The sequence below is a fragment of the Anguilla rostrata genome, chromosome 4, assembly GCF_018555375.3.
Source record: "Anguilla rostrata isolate EN2019 chromosome 4, ASM1855537v3, whole genome shotgun sequence".
Classification (NCBI taxonomy): Eukaryota; Metazoa; Chordata; class Actinopteri; order Anguilliformes; family Anguillidae; genus Anguilla; species Anguilla rostrata.
Window position 1 is genome coordinate 42,578,696 of NC_057936.1, and position 25,400 is coordinate 42,604,095.

Consider the following 25,400-nt stretch of genomic DNA (forward strand, 5'->3'; position numbering starts at 1 on the left):
GAAAAAATCTGCTATACAGTGGAGGGCATGGTATGCCCTGGACATTACTGAGTATTACAAAATACTCAGTTTATATTAGCTTTGTTTCAGCTACAAACATGTCAGACATGTAATTCACCATTTGATTGTTCTCACCAATAGGAAGCTCCAAAGTACTTGGCCAGCATAGCCTGGAGATAAGACAGAGCAGGTGTGATTTATACAGTATATTAAAAAATCCACCATAATGAAGGCAAGGGGGCATAAATCATGTTTATATGTGAAAAAATGAAATGAAACAAGATTTTCATGCAGTGGATTATTGATTTTTATTTAATTATTTTTCATCATTACCTTATTACATTTAAAGAATGCATACAGACAAAAAGATATAATCAAATACAGATGATAGCCAATAGTAACAGAAAACAAGAACCAAATGTACGCTGGTTTAATCAATTATTATTGCATACATCTCTCAGAAGTGTCATTCCTCTTTTACTGGAAGTTTAATGGGTGAATTTGACCCAAATCAAACATGAGAGTTAATCACTGCAGCTCCTCACTGATCTTCAGCTCCTCTCTGCTCTACAGCTCCTCGGTGCTAGTGCCTCACAGTTGTTGGTCCAGCTCCTCTTTCCCCTGAAGATGGCCCCACTGCTACCAGCCTCGGAACTGCACCACTGCAACAGCCCGACCACCTCTGTACAAAGGTTAAGGGACTTCACACCTTTTCAAGTGAAACTGGAGGTCTCAGTTCTCTTTTTTGTTTTAACAAAACCCAGGAAGTGAAATAAGCCCAGTGCCTAGTCTGGGAGCTGTGTAACTGTCCCTTTCAGATCACAGTCTTTTGTCTCTGTGATGGTCTGGTGATCATTAATTTCTGAGATGGTCATATAATTGCTCATCTCTGTGATGGTTATATGACCTTTATGGTTTGGTGATCTTTGGATAGTTATGGCTTCCGTGATCAGGTGACTGCATGGCTAGGAAGAAGCAGGTCATTGAGCCTAATGACCGTGTTGGCAAAGTCCACCAGGTCCACAAAGTCGGATGTGATTATGTTGACCCCGTTGACCCCTGGCTTCTGCGCCTCCACCCAGGCCATGATAGTGGGAATATTCCTGCCGGAGAGAGGTCAGGAGAACAGTCACACAAATTGTCCACAGTCTTAAAACAGTCACAGTCACAGCACTGTATAGTCATATCCTACAGTATATCCGGTCAGCTCAACTCCAGGTCTTGTGGGCCACAGTATCCACAGGTATTTTCTCCAACCATGCACTACACCACCTGATTTCACTAATGAGCTTGAGCGTATTTCCTGGAACAAGGATGTAAAATAATAAGTGAAATATGGTGGTGTAGTGCATAGTTGGAGCAAATACCTACATAAAAGGATTTTATTAGCTAATGGGCAGCTGCCAAAGCAGATGACAACAGCCTGCAATCAGCTCTGAGATCTCATGGGCAAACTGAAAGACATGCTCACAGACACCTGGTGACTGTACATAAATGTACTGATGTCAGCATATACAGTTTGCAAGATTAAGAATATTTGGAGAGTAGTGTCAAATTGGGTGTTTCTCCTTTGTATTAATCATATTTGTATTTCAAATAAAAAATGACTATGAGACAAAATCCACAAGGTCTGCATTTCATGTTTTAAAAAATTTCAAATTTCACTGGTTTACCATATTACTCTTAATCATTTTTAAATGGAAAGCTGTGACTGTCCAGGTATGCTTTATGTCATTTAGAAGTGCTAATGGAAAGTGCTATTGCAGAATGTTCATGCATTCCAAAAGTCAACCGCTTGGAATGTCCAAGAGAAAAAACTACTGGAGGAATCAGACCATCTGGGGAAAACATCAGAAAGTGATGAGAAGACAATTATAAGTACTGTGAAAATAAAGCCTAAAAAACTTGAGTAATTGTTTATGATCTCCATACATTGGGGGTGAAAGAATCATAGGACACTTTGTGCAGAAGACTGAGAGTGGCACATTACAAGAGATAATGCTTTCAGATGTAACCCTCTCATCTCATCTCATCAGAACAAAAAGGCGACATTGGAATTCACAATTTAAAAAAAATAAAAATACAGCAATGAATTTGATGAGTTTTGGAAATAAAGTTTATGGACAGATGAGACAAAGATAAACCTTTAGCAAAGTGATGTAAAAGTGAACCCTTGGCATACTAGTTCATTGTCAAGCATGGAGGAGGCAGTGCAATAGCTTGGGCCTGTATGGCTGCATTGGTTTTTATCGATGATGTTACCAACAATGGCAGCTGAAGTGTACAGAAACATATTGTCCATCAATATTCAGAGAAATGCCACCAAATTCATTGAACATGCTTATCATGCATCAAGATAACAACCCAAAATATACAGCAGACTTAACCAAGGAGCTTATTAGCAAGACATGAATGGAATGTTTGACATGGTCCAGTCAGTCACCAGATTTAACCCCCATTGATCATGGTTTTAACTTTCTCAAAAGGAAACTGAAATCCAAAACCCCAGCAAACATACAGTAACTGAAAGAGGCATTGATAAAAGCTTGGCATAGCATCTCTAAGGATCACATTATGAACCTTGTGATGTCCATGAGTCACAGACTTGATGCAGTTCTCAAATGTAACAGGTATGCCACTACGTATTGACCTCACAGGTCATTAAACATGTCAAAATTGACTTTGTTCCTATACTTATATTGACTTGGAATAGGTGGACTTGACTCATTGAATGACAGTGTTATAGTATAGTTCAATACATGTTAAACAAAAGTCATGAAATAAATGTACACATTCTAAATTTTGCCTCAAAGTCATTGTTTGAAGTGTGTCGTGTGATTAGTACAGAGGAAAAACAACCAATTTGCCACAACTGTCCCAATGATTTTGCATGTATGTAAGTATGTTTGACCAGTGATTCTGTGCTAAATGCTCTTTTAACCATTCTCATGGAGATGAAAAACACATGGCCAAGATCTGTTAAATAATTAAGCAGATAACTCTTGTAGTTGCACAAACCAGATGCTATTAGCCTGCTGTTAAGCTCTTCATCCTGTTTCCCTTAAAACATGCTTCACATTTAGTAACATAGCCAGGTTGATGTTGCATTTAGTAACTGAGACAATTGTGTAATAAAAAAGCTAACAAATTAAGCACACTTAAAAGAAATGAAATATTCACTGGAAAATACTCCTTGAAAAGCACAATGAAAAGCTGAACACACTGTCATTGCCACTGTCTCTTCTAAACACTCAAATTTGCGATAAGCAATGATGCAGGGATGCCCAATCACAACACAGACTAACTGATAGCTTAGTGTGATCTCTCAGGATGGAATACACATTTATTTTGTTTGTACAAAGGTGAATACGTACCAAATAAGTAATATTCAGCTTTTTAGTTTTAATTAAATTCTGAAGACCTTTAAAGTAATAATCCCGAAGATTTTCATTAAAATAAATGTCTTTTAAGTCACTATCTATCGCTGCATTGGGTAACACAATGGTGATTGAGCCTATTTTTATATTAATTTATACTATTATTATTATCATAATTCATGATTAAAAATCTGTGGCGACATTCCCGGGAAAAAATCACAAGCGGCGCACGTTAGTGACACATTTTTCATCACCCATCAGTGGTTGGTCCGCCAGAGAGGGTAGGCGGAACTAACGCAACAGGCTCGCTCTTCAACTCACTTGTGTGTTAGCGGCGTACTGTTTTTTGCGGTGTCTGCATGCGTTACAATAACAGAGAAAGGGGAGGTTGGGGGAGTTATGAAACCCTAAAAAGTTTTTGTGTAACATGAGAGATCATATTATTTGTTGATGTAGATTTCGTATTACATTTACTGACAATGTAACTTTACTAAATTACATAGCTATTTGCACAGCTAACGCTAGCTACCGGACCATGTCAAGAAAGACAACATTAGTTTAGACAACGTTGCGCACAGTATCCATCTCTCATACCAGGTAATGTTGCGTTAGCTAGCTAGCTAATGTAATTAACACAATCTAATGTCGGCTAACAATTAGAAAAAAACGCTAGCTAACGCTACCGACCGGTACCGACCTTGCAAACCATCTCTCGAATGCAATGCTACCTTGTTGCAACGTTGCAGTGTAGCTAACTTAAGGCCAGTTCAGATCAATGATTCGCAACGAGACTGGGTGCAACTTGCAAAATTCCAAGATGTCTGTCACTTGGCGATTTGACAAGAACGGTCTTTTAAAACCTCAGGGCAGGCAACGGCTCTGCTACTAGCCAGTTCACACCGCTGCAGTTTTCTCTGCAACATTTTAAAACCGTTTCGCCTCGTTGCGAATCATTGATCTGAACTGGCCTTAACGTTACCGTTATTTACATTGCCATCGAGTTCATCAATATATTATAATGATCGGAATAAAGCCGGGGTATGTGGAGCAGAGCCGGGTCTGATTTCTGAAGACCCGGCTGATGCAGGAGAAAACTAATTAAAAGAATACGGCAGTATGGATTAGCATTGTTATTATTTTATTACGCTTCCTCATATGTTCCTTCAGCCTTTATGCCCTTTTTGATGAAATCTCCTTTGTTTTTGTTTTATTCTTCTTGTTCTGATTGCTAATTTAACACCCAGCTTAGCTTTATTCTCGAACAGTTTAGCTAGCAAAACCAGAAACACCAGGGGTAACATTTTGCAAAGCAGTTGTTTCAAAAATACCACACAACAATCATTCACGAAAAAGACTGCTTATTGTGCACGAGATACATAATTGCACGAGCCACAGCGAATTCCGCAAATTCTTCTCTGCAGTGTAAAGATGTTCATACCGGGCAAAAGGTGGATAAAGAACGTTTGCAGAAATTGATCATCACTAATTCTACCCCAGGTTTGCTACGGCATTTTAACCCGGCTTGGCAGTGCAAAGACATCTTGAGTTAGCCTAATGTTAGACAACAAATGAGTATGTACATAACGTTACTTTTATAACAACCGTTTTTTATTCAGTAAATAGTAAGTGTTATAGTTGGCGTGCCAACTGACTGACATCACACAGGTGACACTGGTTGGATCTGGTTGGATCTATGGGAAGTGAGGTCCAAAAACACACCTGCAATTACCGCTTCTCGCCATTGGCACCGCCATAGAGAACGAACTTGAAATCTTCGAGATTGTCACTTTAAATACTTTTATTTTGAATATAAGGCCTCATTCAAAAAACTTTTTAAAAAATTCTTACTTTTGTTCTTAAATATGTTCCTACAAAAAAACAATATGGGATTCATGACACATGCAGACTTTTGTTTTTGTGCATATCCCAGGTGTAAGAGATGACACAACATTGTAGAGACACACAAGGTCGTAAGAACAGCCACAATGTCAAAGGAGAGAGATGCAAGCGGAGGTTTTTAGTTATTTTTGTGTTTGTGTTAGGACTGTCAAATGATTGAAATCAATTAACTAATTACAATTAATTACAATGAAAATATTTGCTCAAGCGAACCCCAGTAAATTACATTATAAAGGTTACTGAAACACAGAAATAAGTATAATTAAAATGAAATTACATGTTTAATAGCATCTTTATGTATCTATGTTACGGAATGAAATATACCTGCGTTGCGATAACCAGGCGTACAATATCAGACGTAACACTAAGCCACTTAATCAACAACCACAACCCGAAAGGAGTACCAGTGAATCAGTATTATAGAAATGATTAAATGTATATTTATTAATATGTACACATTTAATGATTAGTTCTCTCTATCTATAACTAAAGTCCTTTAAAAGACAGTAGTAGGCTGCGAGGTCTCACCGGGCAGCCAGCTAGCAGTTCCAGACCCTCGAAGATGACAGGGGAGGTCTTCTCCTCGGAGTTCCCAAATTAATTACGATTAGTAATAATAATAATTAATTATAATAGTTAATTAACAACTAGGCGGTCGAACAAAGTAACGCATTAACAAAGCTGTAATTAACAATGTCGTAAAGGGAACTGATGGCATTCAGATGGCAACAGCTATATATAGTCCGGCATCTCCTAAAAGCTTCTCCTCGGCGACAGTAGTCAGAATCTGTAAACATGTGTCTCCGCAGTGACGTTGCCTAGCGATGTCCTCATCGCGTCACGTAGACAGCAGGGTTCCCCTGGAAACCACGTGTCTCGCTCTAGCAGGGCCGTGACGTCATCTCCACTTAAAGGGGACACACAAAGAGGCACGGCAGCACGCAAAACCAAAAGGAAAAAGGAAGCAGTGCTAATACAAAATAGAGGGACGTAACACTCCCACCCTTAAGACAATAAATAAATTAAACACCTCCGGTCTCTTAAACCCATACTGTATGTGTATATGAACATATTTACAATCAATCTGAACGTGATAATTTATTTATTGTAACATTCGTACGTCCGGGACAAGGCATCCGCGACAACGTTATCACGCCGGCGGATGTGTCGAATATCTAGATCATAACCCTGCAGAAATAAACTCCACCGCATGAGACGCTGATTGTTGTTTCGCATGCGGTTAAGATAAACAAGTGGGTTATGATCAGTCAACACCACTAAGGGACGAAAAGTGGAGCCTACGTACACATCAAAGTGCTGTAACGCAAGAACCAGAGCTAGTGTCTCCTTCTCAATTGTGGAGTATACTCGTTGATGTCGATTAAATTTCTTCGAGAAGTAGCAAACGGGATGATCAACCCCAAAAGTGTCTTCCTGAAAGAGGACAGCACCGGCACTGCACTCACTTGCATCGACGGCAAGTTTAAATGGCCGTGTAAAGTCAGGTGCAGAGAGAACAGGCGTGCTGACCAGCAGAGCTTTAACATTGTCAAATGCCCTTTGACATGTCTCCGTCCAACAGAAGGTGTTTTTAGGACTGAGGAGGTCTGTCATCGGAGAGGCAACTGCGGAAAAGTTTCTGCAGAAATTGCGATAGTAGCCTACCATCCCCAGAAATCTCCGCAGGTCGCGCCGGGACCTGGGGATCGGAAATTGATAGATCGCCTCCACCTTTGCATCCACTGGACGTACTTGTCCCCGCCCCACAACTTTCCCTAAATAGGTGACAGTGGCTTGGCCGAATTCACACTTAGCCAGATTCACCGTTAAGCCAGCAGCAGACAAACGATCAAGAAGAGCTTCGATCTGCTCCACATGCTGGGACCAAGACTCACTGTAAATCACAAGATCATCTAGGTAAGCCTCACAACCTGGCAACCCAGACACCACGAGATTTACCAACCTCTGGAAAGTGGCAGGGGCGTTTCTCATCCCGAACGGCATAACGGTGTACTGCAGGAAGTCATCCGGTGTCACAAACGCAGAGATTTCCTTAGCACGCTCAGATAGGGGAACTTGCCAATAACCCTTAAGCAGGTCGAATTTGCTAACAAAGGCAGCAGAACCCACGCGATCCACACAGTCGTCCATTCTCGGGAGAGGATAACAGTCAGGCTTTGTGACTGTGTTAACCTTCCTATAGTCCGTGCAAAAACGAAAAGTTCCGTCAGGTTTGTTAACTAACAGACAGGGAGAACTCCAATCGCTCGAACTGAGTTCAGCAATGTTATTCTCCAACATGTAAGCTACCTCCTTCTTCAACTGCGCACGTTTCTCTGGGTTCACGCGATAAGGGTGTTGCTTAATTGGAAGATAAACACCCACGTCAATGTCGTGTTCTATCAGGTGAGTGCGACTGGGCACATCAGAGAACAGGGACATGTGCGCAAGAATAAGTTTAGTAATGTCGGCTCTTTCAGATTCTGACAAATGAGACAAATGCACCTCCAAATTTTCCAGAAACTCCGAATTCCGCAACCTCCCTTCTGTTACACTCTTTGGAGGCATAACCAAATCCCCGTCTCCCTCATGTTCATCGGAGGGAGATGCAGGAACGCAAGACAACACCACGCCCCTCACCTCATGCGTTTAAAACTTAAGCATGTTAACGTGACAAAGACGGTTCCTCTTCCTGCGATCAGGAGTGGTAATGAGGTAGTCACGGTCACCCACCCGGCATTCTATTATGTATGACCCCGTATAGCGAGCCTGTAACGCGGACCCCGGGACGGGCAATAACACCAACACTTTATCACCTGGCGAGAAAGTACGCAGTGTGGCGCGCCGATCAAACCACAATTTCATCTTCCTTTGTGAGGACTCGAGATTTGCCCTAGCAAGCTCACCAGCCCGATGCAGTTTAAAACGGAAATTGCACACATAATCTAGCAGATTCGTGGCACTTCCGTCAGCTAACCACTTTTCCTTAAGTAGCTTCAAAGGACCGCGTACCGTGTGTCCGAAAACTAATTCAGCAGGGCTGAAGCCAAGGGATTCCTGAACAACCTCCCGCACTGCGAAAAGCATTAAATGAACGCCTTCGTCCCAGTCCTTTTCAAACTCCAGGCAGTACGTACGCAACATGTTCTTGAGTGTCTGGTGAAAACGCTCAAGTGCACCCTGTGACTCGGGATGATAAGCACTCGAAGTACAATGCTTAATCGCAAGCTGCTCAAGAACTTGAGCAAAGACCTTAGACATGAAGTTTGATCCCTGATCAGACTGAATAGTCTTAGGAAGCCCAAACAAGGAAAAGAACTTAACGAGTGCTTTAACGACAACTGGCGCCGTTATTTTCCGCAATGGAATCGCCTCGGGAAAACGGGTAGACGCGCACATTACAGTGAGGAGGTATTGGTTACCCCTCTTAGTCCGTGGTAATGGACCAACGCAATCGATAAGTACCCTTTCAAACGGTTCTCCGATTGCCGGAATGGGGTACAACGGGGCTGGGGGAATTTTCTGATTCGGTTTCCCCGTAACCTGGCACACCGGACAGGTCTGACAATATCTGGCAACGTCCTTCTTCAACCCAGGCCAAAAGAAGTGCTTCAGCACACGGTTATATGTCTTATTCACGCCTAAATGTCCAGCAAGGCAGCTATCGTGAGCAAGGCCAAGTATCTCCTTGTGATAAGCAGACGGAACCACAATCTGATGGACAGTGCGCCAGTCGTCCAGAACTGAAGGGTCAACTGGTGTCCATTTACGCATCAGTACTCCGCCCCTGACAAAGTAACCAGGCCACTGATTCAATTTCCACCTCGGGAATTGCAGTCTCAAAGAGAGCAGATATATCTATGTCTCTCTTCTGCTCTACGATCAACAGATCTTGCGCCAGAGACAGCTTCTCGAGCGCGTCGACACAATCAACCTTTGTGTCCACAACTGCAAACGCTTTGTCATCCCCGTCTACCCCAGTAGGGGGTGACTGCACTCCATGCTCCAGCTTCCCAAAGAACGAGTCACTTAAGTCATAAACGTCCTCTAACACAGGAACATCACGAGAACAATGCAAAATATAAAGTCGTTTGGTAAGAAAAAGCATGCCTTTTCAACATATGGCATGTATTTTTCAAAGATCAGGCTTGTAAACAAAACGCAAATGTCTAAAAGTAAGCTTCTGTTCAAAGGCCCTTGTGTATTATGTCACCATTCCTCACAGGATAATTTTGAAAGTCTTAAGTAACTCTTCAAATCAAAATGTGGAAGGCTGCTTACTCAGTAGAACTTGGATGGTAAAGTGCGTTATCGATAACTGCTTAAAAGCCACTGAGTGGGCTACTTGTTTAACTGCCCAGGCTCAGTTAACAGGCCATGAAAATGTTAAAACAAATTACTACCGCCTTCGGGAAATGGGAGGCACATATACATACATACATTTTTAAACCTTACTAACGTTACGGTACGTTTTTTCCCATTGTAATGATGCCTAGCTTGTCAGCTCCTATTAGCCTAGTAGTCTTGTTCCATAGTTTCTAGCTACGTCCTTGCTGTGGATACCATGATGTTGACTCAAAATCGACCAAATTAAGGTACCTTACTAGGCAGCATTCTATGGGAACACACAATGACACTCTCCATGATTTTGTTTCCTTTGTGAGATATCAGAGACACCAGATTGAAAGGGACAGACACTTGAAGTACCACCCCTAACACATACAACACCATTCTATCTCAGCTCCATTCACTCATTCACTCAATCAGACAAATGAGCACAATAGACTGTTAGATAGATGACTGAGCATCAGAACCCCCAATGACCAATGACTATCAGGTAATGGGCATTGGTACCATTAATTAAGGAAGTCAGACGTCAAGGTACAAACACATTTCTGTTTCCTGCCTTTAATAAAGAACAAAGGACTCTGAAAGGGCCATCTAGGCCTCAGATCATTGTTCAGTTACACCACAAACCCTGAGGGACTGGGCTGTGGGCTGCGACAGGGCTGCAGTCTGAGTCTAAAACTGTTCAGTATTGATACTAATGATTCAGTGGCACAGTTAGAACAGCCCTTAGCATCACACAACACAACACAGAACTCTATTCAGGGGACCACAGTCTGATGTCATCCACAAAACAATGGCTATTCCAAATCAAAACCATGCAGGTTTTTAGCAAAAGCAATTTACAAATAGCATAAAGGGAAGAATTAGCTAAACTATTGATTATTGTTTACTTTTGGGACCTAAATCATGGCTACATATTGACCACAGACAACTACACAATCCCCTGTCTCTAGGATAGGCAAGGTTATATTGTGGTTATAATAATAATAATAATAATAATAAATAAATAAAATAATAATAATAATAATAATAATAATAATAATAATAAATAATTCTGCCTTGCGATTGATTGGAAGCCTGTCCAGGGTGTATTCCTGCCTCTCGCCCAATGCATGCTGGGATAGGCTCCAGCACCCCCCGTGACCCTGCTCAGGATAAGCAGGTATAAATAATGAATGGATGGATTGATAAATAATGCTCCTCGCCCATAACCTGTTATTATTGTTATAACTCGTTATTGATTCTGCCACTTTTGCTTTGGCAATACAATATCTTGTATTTGTCATACAAATAGGCTGATTTGAATTTTTAATTTGAATAAAAGAAGAGAGAGGGAGGTGGGTAGGGGAGAAAGAAAAATGAGATGTGTGATGTTGAGCAAGGAGTGTCTGCTGAAAGCTATCTATGGGGAGAAACAGAAAAGATCACAATACTGCACCTATGGGGTAGTTTAACACAAGATCTGCCTCTTCATTATTCTCCCTTTTCTATCCCCATCTCATCACACTCACTCCCTCTCACTATTCTCCTCCCTTTCTCTTGCTCTCTCTTGCTCCCTCTCTTCCTTTCCCTTATCAGTTCAATTAAAAAATCTTTATTGGTATGACATATGCATACATTGTAAGAACTTTACAGAAACAATCAATAACAGTATGTTTTTGAAAATACACATTCAAAACATTACATTATAAACAGGGCAAATATGAAATGAACATATACAGAAAAAATGCAAGAAAGAAATTCTCTCATTCCTGTGTTCACCACCACTTTAATTCTTGCAGGCAGGGCAATTACATGGTAATACATATGGTACCTTCCCTTCTGTCTAACTTACCTAGATTAGAGTACCCTATAGGCAAGAGCAAGGGTGAGTACACTTAAATGTTTCTCTTCCTCCTCTTTCTCCATTCTCTCTATCTGTCATTCTCTACCTCTTTCCCTCCTTTCCTTCTACCCTCTCCTTCTTGCTCCCCTACCCCCCACCTCACTCAGAACTGCTGAAGTTTATTGCTCAACTGCTGTCCTTTAAAAGTGAGGCCCACAAGTATATTACAGAAACATCCTACAAATGCGGAAAAGCTGCCAGGTAACAGTGGAGCAAGAGGAACAGATGACCAGGCTATAGGGAGAGGGCTGTATTCAACTTAACCACTTGCTAAAGGCAGGAAGAAGATGGGTAGGATGAAGAGGGGTACAGCTCATTACTCTTTTCAGGGGTTGTGGGGTTAAACAGGGAAGCCACTGTGGTTAAATGGAACAATGATTGAGAAACACACATAGCAGGGGATCTGATTGTAAATGGGAACTGCGTTCCACTGTGTTCTGATTGTAAATGGAAACTGCGTTCCACGCGGTAATATGATCTCAGGGCTGGGCATGCCAGCCTGCTGCTGAGGGAGCAGAGAGTGAGGCTGCCCATCACAGCTCATGAGCTGCAGTCATACCTGCAACCTGTTGGGCCCCACTGGATACACAGCACACTGTTCAAACACAGGTACATACACAAGGACACACAGAGTGCACTTCTGTATACACCACCATGTGCACACACACCTCTCCACCAGGTGGTTGCGTAGGCCCTTGATGAGTCCGCAGGCTATAGTGCTCACTCGGGGGGTGAGAATGGCCTGGGAGACGTGGAAGGCTCCGTACTTGGCCCGCTCCCCCAGTGTGGTCTCCAGGAACTGGGTCAACTTGGAAGCATCTGTGGTATTGGCCCAGGGGGCAGGGATCTTACTGCCCGGCCACAGGAGAGTACACTCTTGCACAGCCGTGGAGTGGTGGTAGAACACCAGGACCTGGGGGGTGGATATTTGGATTAGAAAAGCAAACGTAGGGTGCTTTGACCATATTGTATAACTGTTGTCACACTAAATAAGTCACATTATGTAAAGTGAACAAAAAAAATGCCTAAACTAATTTTCAGGATATACAACGTTAGAATGGTTGTTAATAGTTGTCACAGACTTTAGTCTTTAGGTGGGCTCCAATTATGAATCTGTGTGTTCTGTGCAAACATGTTAATGGTAGTCAAAGACACACACCCTTAAATGAAGTGAATCTGGTGGAAAACTCAGCTTAGATGACTCTTTACCAGATGACTACCCAGATGACCAACTCCTGCATCCCTCCTGTCATCCCTACTTCCCTCCAGGAGGAGGTTGATAGAGGATGATAATCATTTACATTTGATTATATTACAGGTCATGCATATTCATGGTACAATATTGTCCCTGGTCGCATCCTTTTAGGAATATTCATAAAATGATTTCAGCTTCAGCAGATATTCACTGTTAAGAATACAGATGTGACCATTTGGTAGGTCTATAAAACCCTGTGGTATTAATTCAATTCATGGTTAATTCACTTGTAAAATCATATTGCTGTGCAGACAATCATTTTCATAATAAATGACTTTTTAACATCTTTTTGTTAAAAAGCTGGCACAGGCAGACTACAGGAACCTGCTTGGTGGAAGGAGTCCCTTTTGTGAATAGGACCAGGACATGCCAGCTGGCCACTATGGGGCACTATGGCAAAAAAAATATGGGGCTGCTGGCCACAGTCTTCATTGGCATGACCAGGGTTTAATACCATGGCATTTCCTGTTGAACTCTGACTGCAATCTTTAGATGGCCAAGCTGTAAATATACAGTCATAGCCTTTTCTATGGTCTATTCTCAGCTTTATTTTAAGGGTATTTTCATACATTTTGGTTCCACCATGTAGGAATTAGAGCACTTTAACAGTCCCCCATTTCATGGCACTATAACGTTTGTGAAATATTAATGGTATGTACATGAAAGTAGTCATGTTTTGTACTTTGTCATATATCTTTTGCATGTAATGACTGCTTGAAGTCTGTGACCCATAGACATTATCAGGTGCTGAGTATCTTCTCTGGTGATGCACTGCCAGGGCTATACTGCAACCATCTTCAGCTCCTGCTTGTTTCAGTAGCTAGTTTCCTTAATTTTTATCTTCAGCATAAGAAATGCATGTTCAATTGTATTTAGATCAGATGAACGATTTGGCCAGTCAAGAATTTTACAGTTTTTAGCTTTAGTTTTGTTGCAATAGCAGTGTGCTAGGGATCATTGTCTTGGTGAAGGATGACATGCTGACAAGTGAGTTTGGAGGCATTTTCTTGAACTTGAGCAGATAGGATGGTTCTGTACACATCAGAAATCCTTCTGCTGCTGCTATCAGCAGTTACATTATTTAAGAAAGCAAGTGAGCCAGCACCTGTAGCAGCCATATATGCTCAAACCATAATACCTCCACCACCATGTTTTACAGATGAGGGGGGTGAAAAGTTTTCAGCATTATTTCTGACACTGAATAATAAATACCTTGCATTTGATGGCTGTTTTCACAAGAAAGTAAATAAACAAAAGGGTAGTGCATGTGTAGATATAAAACATACTCAGGAGTAAGCAGTGTTTTAATATAAATGCCATCTGGACTGGAGCATCAACACTGACAGCATCCGGAGTCGCACTAATCCTCCAAAGCTCTAAGTCCTTTACTCTGTTAGCTCTTGTGATTAAGGACACAAATAGTCCATACCTGTGTGTGTGTGTGTATGTGTGTGTGAGGGCAGACCAGCAGTGTGGAAGGGGCCCAACAACAGGGCCCCTTCCACCAGTGTTCATTTTCATGTGTTCATTTATATTTTGCTGCTGCCAGGCGTGCAGTGGTCCAAGGGAGGGGCCATATAGTAGCCATGCCCCTGTACCAGATGAGGCAGAAATGTTTCATCTGGGTTCAGGTACGAAGATGGATGGCCCACCTGTGCTCTCCAGAGTGACCGACATTGGCCTCGAGCAGTCTCGAAATGAGACCCTGAGTTGAGTCGACAACTATGTGATCGAAATTGATGGTAGGCTGCCTGATCAGCAGAGGGCAATGACACACCCCTAGTTTTGTATCATATCAAATGAGTCAGGAACCACATAAAAAATGAGAATGTCAGCTAACTTTTAATGCTAAAAAGCCATTGGGAAATTTTTTTTCAGGTGGCTCACAGTAATCCAATGGCAGGTCATTAGGGACAGGTTAAGCCACTCAACTATATAATGGCTCAATTCTATTAGCCAGGCATACATGGTCATGTCCACTGGTGGTGTACTTTGCGCCCCGAAAGTCAGAAAGTAAACCCTGTGGCCATTCCAAAAGCTCCCTTATGTCCGCTTCCATAAATTCAGGTCCACTTTGAAAGAATTGGTATAGACCAGGTTGGGCTATTAAAACATAGTGCCAAAGGCTATTGCTTTGTATCAGTCCAAGTGGAATATGTAATGTGACAACTGGAAGCGGTTCCCCTCTGAAATATATTGGGTAAGACTAATGCAGAGGTGCTATTTCATTTTTTCTCGCATGTGGGAATCCCGAAAGAGATTCTCACAGATCAATGTCCCCTGAGTACATGACCCCAGGACATGAATCAACCATGCCATTTCAGAAATAAATTGCACCTCAGATTAGTCTACTACCACCCTCCTACACACATATACCCACACATGTACCCAGACAAACACACACACACGCCTGGAAAGTACACTCTCTCTAGCCCATCCATCCACACATTGAGCATACACACCTGGCTGGAACACCTGTCTCTGGACTCGCCCTCTCTACTCACCTGATACTTCTTCTCCCACAGGTAGTTGAGAGTGATGTCCTCCACCACCTGAGGAGGACACAGCTTGTGACCAAACGCCTCCTGCAGCATGCCAATCAAGTAGCAGTGGTGCTCATGCCCCATGGCATAGTGATGATTGAAGTCAAGGAAAACCACCTCTTTAGGGTGGCTATCCAGGAATCTGTTGATATCGGCCAGCCCATCCCGCACCCGATGACCAAACAGGCCATGAATGAAATAGATCTCAAGGCCTGGCTCGCCCGGCTTAGATGACACCCTCAGGTCGAAGTAGCGGATGCCACCTTCCAGCTGCTGACGGAACGTCAGGTTCTGTGTCATGGACCACTTCTTCATCACCTTCTTAGCCGGCAGTCGGAACACCATTGCCAGGTACTTCACCACTGCTATCTGATCAGGCCCCACGGGGGCCTTCACATCCACCCAGAAAGTGAAAGAGTCATGGGACCCTGGGAACAACAGAATCATCATATTTCATCACACTCATTGTTTATTCCTGTGTACTTGTGAAACTTTGACTTAATGGCTGTTTTTAGGCATAGGTAAACTAGACAGTTGCGTAGAGCACCACCAGCTGGAAGGGGTGCCAAAGAAAATGAAACACTTTTTTGATGAATTTATCTGACTCCTCATCTACTTTTAAATGTCTGCGAAAGTGATGTCCGATGTGTCCCTTTCATTTATAAATAAACCAGTGCCTGGTCGACCTGTGATGCTCGTAGTAATAGAATGACTGCAGTGCTGGCCTGAGAGAGATGGAGTGTTGGCACGGGCTTGTACAGGTAGATCAAATGCAGTTCATCATTGACAGACTACATTACTTGTTGATGATGTGATACTGAGTTGAAGTTTCATGAAACTCAAGCGGCTTTGGGCAGTGGGGGGGGGGGGGGGATGTTAAATATGTTAACATCTCAAAGGTTAACATATTTATTTCATATTTATTTGAGAAGACTGAATGGCATTACCCATTAAAATGTATGAATAAGTTCAGTAAAAGTACATACACATAATATACTGTCTAAATGAAAAGTAATCAACTTCATACACACACATTTCATTATATTATTACAACCTCATTTACGTTATCTTTTAGGCTTAAAACATGCTCAAAATTCATTAATTTCTGCGATTAGCTAAGTGCAACTGTCCTGATACCTCTTCATAGCTTCCAACCTAACTGCGGTTTTGCTTCTAAGTCCTTAAAGGGTTAGAATATATAATATATATATATATATATATATATATATATTATATATACAGTCCCCTCCAAAAGTATTGGAACAGCAAGGCCAATTCCTTTGTTTTTGCAATACATTCAATACATTTGGGGTTGAGAAAAAAAAGATGAACATGAGACAAGAGTTCAGAATTTCAGCTTTTATTTCCTGGTATTTACACCTAGATGTGTTAAAGTACTTAGAACATAGCACCTTTTGGTATCAGACCACCCAATTTTTAGGTGAGCAAAAGTATTGGAACAGAGAGTATTTAAGTAAATGAAAGTAAATAACACTTAATATTTGGTAGCATATCCCTTGCTTGCAATAACTGCATCAAGCCTGCGACCCATTGACATCACCAAACTGTTGCATTCTTCTTTTGTGATGCTTTTCCAGGCTTTTACTGCAGCCTCTTTCAGTTGATGTTTGTTTTGGGGGGTTCTTCCTTTCAATCTCCTCTTCAGGAGGTGAAATGCATGCTCAATTAGGTTAAGGTCTGGTGATTGACTTGGCCAGTCTAAAACCTTCCACTTTTTCTCACTAATGAAGTCCTTTGTTGTGTTGGCAGTGTGTTTTGGGTCATTGTCTTGCTGCATGATGAAGTTCCTCCCAATTAGTTTGGACGCATTTCTCCGTAAGTTGTCAGACAGAATGTTTTTGTAGACTTCTGAATTCATCCTGCTGCTACCATCATGAGTTACATCATCAATAAAGATTTGTGAGCCCACTCCAGAAGCAGCCATGCAAGCCCAAGCCATGACACTTCCTCCACCGTGCTTCACAGATGAGCTCGTATGTTTTGGATCATGAGCAGATCCCTTCTTTCTCCACACTTTGGCCTTTCCGTCACTTTGGTAGAGGTTAATCTTGGTCTCATCAGTCCATAAAACTTTGTTCCACAACTTTTGTGGCTCATCTCTGTACTTCTTTGCAAATTGTAATCTAGCCTTCTGATTCTTACTACTGATGAGTGGTTTGCATCTTGTGGTATAGCCTCTATATTGCTGTTCTCTAAGTCTTCTTCGAACGGTTGATTGAGATACCTTCACCCCTGTTTTGTGGAGATTGTTTGTGATGTCACTGACTGATGTTTGGGGTTTTTCTTCACAGCTCTCACAATGTTTCTGTCATCAACTGCTGTTGTTTTCCTTGGTCGATCTGTTCGATGTCTGTTGCTCAGTACGCCAGTGGTTTCTTTCTTTTTCATGACATTCCAAGTGGTTGTACAAGCTATCCCCAGTGCTTGTGCAATGGCTCTGATCGATTTCCCCTCTTTTCTAAGCTTCAAAATGGCTTGCTTTTCTCCCAAAGACAGTTCTCTGGTCTTCATGTTAGTTTATCTTTTATAACACAAATGCAGTTTTCACAGGCAAAACCCAAGGCTAAAACCAAGAGTAGACATTCAGAACTATTTATTGTTTAACCAATCAATCTAACAGGACACATCTGGGCAACAAGAAACACCTTTCACATGTTCCAATACTTTTGCTCACCTAAAAATTGGGTTGTCTGATACAAAAGGTGATATGTTCTAAGTTGTTTAACAAATCTAGATAAAAATACCAGGAAATAAAAGCTGAAATTTGGATCTGTCATCTCATGTACATCTTTTGACCTCAAACTCAATTGTCTTCAGTGTATAGCAAAAACAAAGGAATTGACCTTGCTGTTTCAATACTTTGAGGGGACTGTATATATATATATATATATATAGTTTTTTTTTACATATTAAAAATATTAAAACAACCATTCTTATTAATGCAAGACATGTATTATGTGAGACATTTTATTTGAAAAGAAACCACTGCAATTATCCAATCAGAGTAAACTCTCATGATATGTGTGCGTGTGTGTGTGTCTGTGTGTGAGTGTAAAAAATCTGTTTTAATCACTAAGTCACCTACACTTAATAAAACAATTATACACCAGTCTTAACCACCATGTTAACTTTCAGCATAAGCAGCAATAAAGGCAATTTTTTTAAAAACATGTACTTTAAGATTGTTAAAATCACAAAATCTGTGCAATGCAAATCTTTGCCATAAATATTCTCCAAGTCCAGGGCTTTATCTGCATTGGCAGGCAACCTAATTGTTTTTAAAATCACCTAAGCCTAAGAAATGGTACAAAAACAAAAAAAAACTGTAAAACTATTAGAAATGGTCAGTGCATGTATTGGTAGCCTACAATTTGTAATGAATGATAATATAATGATATTATGAAAATATTACGAGAGATGAATAAACAACCTACATCCCTTGGATATGATTATACAGCACAATGAATTTTCTTGGACATACCATTCACTAGCTAGACTGAAAGTACAGAGAGTGAAATGTTACATTTAACCCTGAGGTTGGGGTGAAAACTAACGCTTCTTAGGGTAGCCTACACCTAACCGTCTTAATAGCTCTAATGGTTAACTCAAAGTAAGGCAATTCAATATAATTCCATGTTGTAAGATAGAAAGTGTCTTTAATTTATTGTTTAATTACATTTACATGTTTTTGTGGCCTACCTATATTGCTGAAAATCTATCACAAGACATTATTCTCTGGTTCCCTTCTAATGTGTGTTCGATCCAAACAGCTGTAGCTATCAGTCCATGTCACATGTCACTACCTTGACTAAAATTAAACTTGAGTTAAATTGGTTAATTAATTGTCTACTGACAACAGGCTAACAACCCTGGTCAATTTAACCCCATGGGGGGGTGTCTGCACATTTGCCTGGCTAGCAATTCCAGCAAGCTAGTATGCTATATCAAAACTATGTGATCTGTTAGTCACCCTCCATTGTTGGCCTGATTAAACAAAATGGTGGCGCTAGAGAGCTCATTTCTGGTTTAGGCATAACCACTATGCCGATTTGGTATAGGGGTACTCCAAATGGACAGGGAGCAAGTATGAAGCCGATTGGCCATAAGGTGGCGCTATCATGAGCTAATAGGTGTGGTTTTTGGAAAACTTTGAACAAGCATATCTCGTGGCTCACTTGAGCTACAGTCATGAAATTTTGGACATATGTGCAACTCGTCAAGCGTAATACGTTTCCTATAAGGACCCATAAGCTCCACCCATTAGATCTTCCGCAAATTAGACTTTTTTTGAAAAATGCTTCAAATGCTACCAATCCTGTATGATTTGATAACACTACGTAACCGCCCATTCTGGTGTCACAAAACTTTGCATAATGATTGAAGGTCACTCCAAAGTCACTGAGTGACCACATTGTAGCTCAAATGTTGCATTGGCATGTTGTGCTTGCTGCTTGGCCCCCGTAATCGCTGATTGCAGCTATATTTATTATTATTATTATTATTATTATTATTGTTACTATTATTATTATTATTATTATTATTATTATTATTATTATTATTATTATTATTAATAATAATAATAATAATAATAACAATTATAATAACAATTATCTCCATAGGAGTAATTTTTTTAGGTTTCTGCAAGTCAGAAGCTATGTACTCGCATGGATTTGCTGCTGCTCTGCCCTCTTGTATGGACGATTGCCTTAGAGACTTAGCTGGCAAAGACAAAATCATATCCCGTTTATATGACACTTTACAGTCTATAAATCCACCTACAACAACTTCGATTAGAGTAGACTGGGAGAAGTAGCTAGGGGTAGAGATCCCTGATTAGATCTGGGAAAAGGGTCTGGAGGAGATCCACCAATGTTTCATTAATTCTAGACACCGTCTTATTCAATTTAAAGTTCTGTCAGGACCACTGTCATCAAAGTAGAACTTTATTGACAATAAAGGCAATACAGTTATGTTTGGCGGTATGGCTCTGTTTTGGAGCTCTCCCGCCAACCACGCAGCCCGTGTGGATAAGGTCGGGAGGCCAGCAGCCAAACCCCCCTAGAGGGGTACACACAGAACAGATCCAGCAGCAAAGCAAGTTCTTAACACATGGGGATGGAGCAATACAAATTCTTAACACATAGCAATGGAGAATGCAAATTCTTGATGCATGGGGATGGAGCTGGGGTGGTGGAGGGGATTTACGAAGCAACGTGCAGCGCTTGCATGCAGGAGGAGCAGCCGAATGAGTAGAGGGAGGCTGTTTAAGTAGACCACCCTGTTAGTGAATATACTGTGATAGGCGAACATCACTCAGCTGAGCCATCAGCTGATTCAGCCGGAGCGCTTGACTCTCGTGGCCTGCCAGAACTACGCGATGTTCCATTTCTGTCAGGACCACTGTCATTAAAGTAGAACTTTATTGACAATAAAGGCAATACAGTTATGTTTGGCGATATGGCTCTGTTCTGGAGCTCTCCCGCCAACCATGCAGCCCGCGTGGATAAGGCCGGGAGGCCAGCAGCCAAACCCCAAAACAACCATATGCCGACATGCTATTAATAAGTGTCTCCGGCTGATGTGATGACTGTGTACGACCACCTGGAGGAAGCCCTTCGTCCAGTCGAGCCTTTCGGCTTGAGGCCGTCTATTTTTTACGTGGATCAGTGGTTATGTGTACCAACAGCATGTTGGACGTTCCCCTGAGGCCAATAGTTAGATTAATTATTAATTAATAAACCAGGGGAACATACTATGTGAGATGTAATTATTAGGCTATGTGTACCGACAGCTTGTCGGTATTTCCCCTCGACCGCCGAGATTTGAACTAACCGGGGGAAATATACTATCGACTACGTCAGTGTAAATAGGCCTACCGGAGGAGACGGTAGTAGCAGCAGCAGGAGCGCGGTGGCAGTAACACAGCAGCATAGGAGCCTTAGCAGCAGTAGTATGAGCAGTGAAGCACATGTTCGACGATGATGTGATGACTGTGTACGACCACCTGGAGGAAGCCCTTCGTCCAGTCAAGCCCTTCGGCTTGAGGCCGTCTATTTTTTACGTGGATCTGTTGGTTATGTGTACCAACAGCATGTTGGAACGTTCCCCTGAGGCCAATAGTTAGATTAATTATTAATTAATAAACCTGGGGAACATACTATGTGAGATGCAGCAAAAACCCCCCAAAACAACCATACGCCGAAATGTTGTTCGTACTTAGTCTCCGGCTAAAGTGATGACTATGTGAAACGCCATTCGGCTACCGGAAGGGCCCTTCATCCGGTCAGCTCGAGGCCGTTCTAACATTGTGGGTCAGTGGCTATGTGTACCAAGCTTTTTTTTTTTTTTTTGGCCTTTCCCCTGAAGCAAGAGTAAAATTAAACCAGGGGAAAATACTATTTGTAATGCTGAAGGCTATGCCTACGTGTATGGCCTTGGCTTCTATCAATCAAATTTATTTGTATAGTGTATTTTATGGCAGTTGTCACAATGTGCTTTACGGACAACCCTGGCCTGAACCCCCACAGGAGCAAGCCTAAGGCGACAGTGGCAAGGAAAAACTCCCTGTGGTAGATAGGAAGAAACCTCGGAAGGAACCAGGCTCAAGGGGGAAACCCATCCTCCTCTGGTCGGCTCAGGTTGTTGATTGTGACAAGCATGCCAGTCATTGGCTTAGCTACCTCGTAGGCCCAAGGCCATTCAACTAATCACCAAATATTATTACGCTATGTGTACCAACAGCTTGTTGGTATTTCCCCCCAGCACAGAGATTTACACCAATTAGAGGGAAATATACTACTCATATTAGTGTAATGAATCCTTGTTCGGTAGTAGCAGCAGCAGCAGCAATAAACAGCAGTAGCAGTAACATCAACAGTAACGCAGCAGTAGCACCCAGCAGCAGTAAACTGATTATAGAGGAAACGTTGGCGGCTGCGACACCGGTACTTGCCAGTAGACAGTAGCAGCCGTGCTCCTATACTGCAAAGCTCATAGCTTTTGAACGGAAATTATGGCAATGCCAACAGATCAAAGAAGCACATGTCCAAAGCCCCGTAGCTTCACTGAGGATGCCGGGAACCATCACTGCTGTCGTTACCGCACTGGAGCAGGAGTGGTGGTGTAGAACTCCGGAATGGGGACCACATTGCCAATGAGACGGAGGCGGACAGCAACCAGATATCGTCATGGCATTTCCCAATGAAGGCTCCTCAGGGCTCGCATGGGGGCGCCACCACAGGTACCGGGTCATGAAGGAGAGGATGGAAAACAGTGCTAGTATGCAATAATGAGTTCCTTCATTTTCTCAGATTGAAAGCTTGAGGTGTATACAAAATATAGCTAATTTAAGCATATTTGCCATGGTGAGATCACAAAGAACCACGAAGCATAAGGAAATGCAGTTATTAAAAGCTTGAGGTGTATACAAAATATAGCTAGACAAAATGCAATATACGATTAAAGAAACTATGACAAAGTTGCGAAAGCACATGCTACAAAGCTGCCTGGAACCAGCCATAACCGGGAGCAGGAGCAATCGATGACGCGCAACGCCATTCGCGTGAGCATGCAATTGTAGAGACAGCGAGGCCAATACCTAGGCTATGCGGAGTATGTCCGTAGCAGGAGGTATAATTTTTTCCTTGACATATGTGCTCAGTCGTGTGGTCACAAGCCTGATCACATGCACGGTGAAGAGGTCAGAGCAATGGCGTGGAGAAGGCTACATCAAATCCATTCTCCGCTGTGAAGCCTAAACGCCCGTTTAAGTGTCATGGAATACGACGATACACTTATGAATGCGGAACGTAGCCTATGCATTCGCGTCTTGCAACAGCACGATATTGAGAGAACCAGTTGGACGAGACAACGTTAAGCCTAATTTGTCTCATTAAAATGGACATTAACAATCCCTAAACATTCAGGATCGTGATCTGACAGCTAAATTAGATAGCCAACCAAATTGTATCCTCGCAGATTTAACACCAATATGATTTTAATGCGATATTCGTGAAACCAGCTCCTCTGTGAGACATCCCCGCAATCGAATGTGTATATTCGGTGTTGTCAATTTAGCGACTTTTAGAGGAGGGCATAGCTACTTTCTATAGAAAGAGTTGGCAACACTGTGTATATTATGCGTTTACCGGTAGACTCAGAGCTCAGCAGAATTGAAATAAGTTTGATGACATTACCCGGCAAGAATCTGCAGCTAGCAAATATGGACGTGGCAGCAGCTTCCAGGCTTGAACATGGCGTCCTCCATGGAGGGGCGGCGGCCGCCGCAAAGCAGCACTCCTTGAATGAAGCTCCCTGGCCAGTTAGCAGTGAAGACAGTGCACCGGTATCCTCAATATCTGGAATATGCCGCTTAAACAACGCTTTGCGTGGCTGGCCCCAAATAGATCGCCTGCCTGCTGCAGCTATAGAGCTTTGAGGTAAGGAGCAATGCTAATAAATAGCAAGACTTCCTCATAGTGCCTAGGCTGTGAGCTAGACTAGCAGCTAACATGTAGCAAGCAGACATGGTTTAGACTGGCAGCATGCCGTAGCTGGATTGCAGCAAGCAGCGCCAATTTACGAAGCAACGTGCAGTGCTTGCATGCAGGAGGAGCAGCCGAATGAGTAGAGGGAGGCTGTTTAAGTAGACCACCCTGTTAGTGAATGTACTGTGATAGGCGAACATCACTCAGCTGAGCCATCAGCTGATTCAGCCGGAGTGCTTGACTCTCGCGGTCTGCCAGAACTACGCGATGCTCCATTTATCCATAGACTCCATTATTCCAAGACCAGATTACACAGGCTATTCCCAAATGTCTCACCAATTTGTGAAAAATGTAATGCAACTGAGGCCACTGTACTCCACAGCTATGCGCTATGCCTCAACCTGCATGGTTACTGGGGTGAAATCTTTAAAGTGTTCTCAGAAGTTCTTGAGCTTCACATAGAACCAGACTTTTAATAGTTTTTGGGGTTTCAGAACAATCGATCAGGCTACGTAAGGCTCAGCAGCAATTCATTTCGTATGGGTTAATAATAGCCAAAAAGATAATTTTTTGGAAAAAGGAGGAAGTACCAACTCCAAAGCTGTGGGCTCAGTGAGCTCACAAACACCTTACATCTTGAGCGGATACGATTCTTATTAAGGGACAGAGGGCCCCATTTCGATAAGATTTGGTACCCCTTCATCTGTTATCTTGGGAAGACAGGACGTTAGACAAAATATACAAGGTGAACCTTAACTAGATTCATTCCATACAGCGCCCTGCTTAATTACTCGGTCCTCGTTCTTTTCCCCCTGTCTTTCCCTTTTCTCATAATCAGCAGGTGAGATCGGTTGGGTGGGGTTGGGGGTTGGGCGGTGGGACGGGGGTGGGTGGTAAATTGGAATAGACTTTTATTTTATTTTTTTTTATTTATGTATTTATTTTGTTTTTCCTTTCTTTTTTTGTTGTTGTTGTTGATGTTTTTAGTTTTCTTTTGAATGTTAAATGTTTCTTTATGCATACTGAAAAACTTGTTGATTCCTATACTACTTGTACTGTCATCCTCATGTGAACCTTGAATCTCCAATAAACCTTACTTGACAAAAATAATAACAATTATAATAACAATAAAAATAATAATCATTTCTTAATCTGTTTCCATTACATTACATTTATTTGGCAGACAGTTTTATCCAAAGGTATAAGTGCATAATATCTGTTTAATGTTTAGTTTGGTTTGTTTTATTGTGTTATTTGCCTTTATTTATCTTGTTACACACAATAAGTGCAATATTTAAGTGAATTTGTGTGCATCTGATTGTGTCGTTGCTTCTGCCGTACCCCGCGATTCAGATAAGCGTATCTTAACTTGATTTGTTTCTGCTGTTGCTAGTTAGAGAAAATAGTTGTGTGTAATTTAGGTAATCTTTTTAAAAAAACTTGTCTCAACTGTTGCTAGTCAGCAAGCTTAGTTGTGCGTTAGCTCAGAATCTCTGTAGTTGACTCGCTGTTGTTAGTTAGTTAAAGGCGTTAGTGAAACTGTGTGTGGGGGTTGGTGTTTAATTGCCCGGTATTGTTGAGCTA

The 25,400-nt window shown here is 41.8% G+C and overlaps 1 protein-coding gene across 1 annotated transcript in view; it reads right to left on the reverse strand.

Annotated features, from left to right (window-relative positions):
- Positions 1-303: 303 nt before the first annotated feature.
- The window catches only part of plcxd2 (phosphatidylinositol-specific phospholipase C, X domain containing 2), a 28,584-nt gene continuing 3,487 nt past the window's right edge, over positions 304-25,400 (reverse strand). The window contains exons 2-4 of the mRNA XM_064334116.1: positions 15,271-15,737; positions 12,180-12,424; positions 304-1,103 (exon numbers count right to left, since the gene is read on the reverse strand). Coding sequence (XP_064190186.1) covers positions 950-1,103; positions 12,180-12,424; positions 15,271-15,737 — 866 coding nt within the window. The 3' untranslated portion in view covers positions 304-949. The remainder of the gene's footprint in view (positions 1,104-12,179; positions 12,425-15,270; positions 15,738-25,400) is intronic.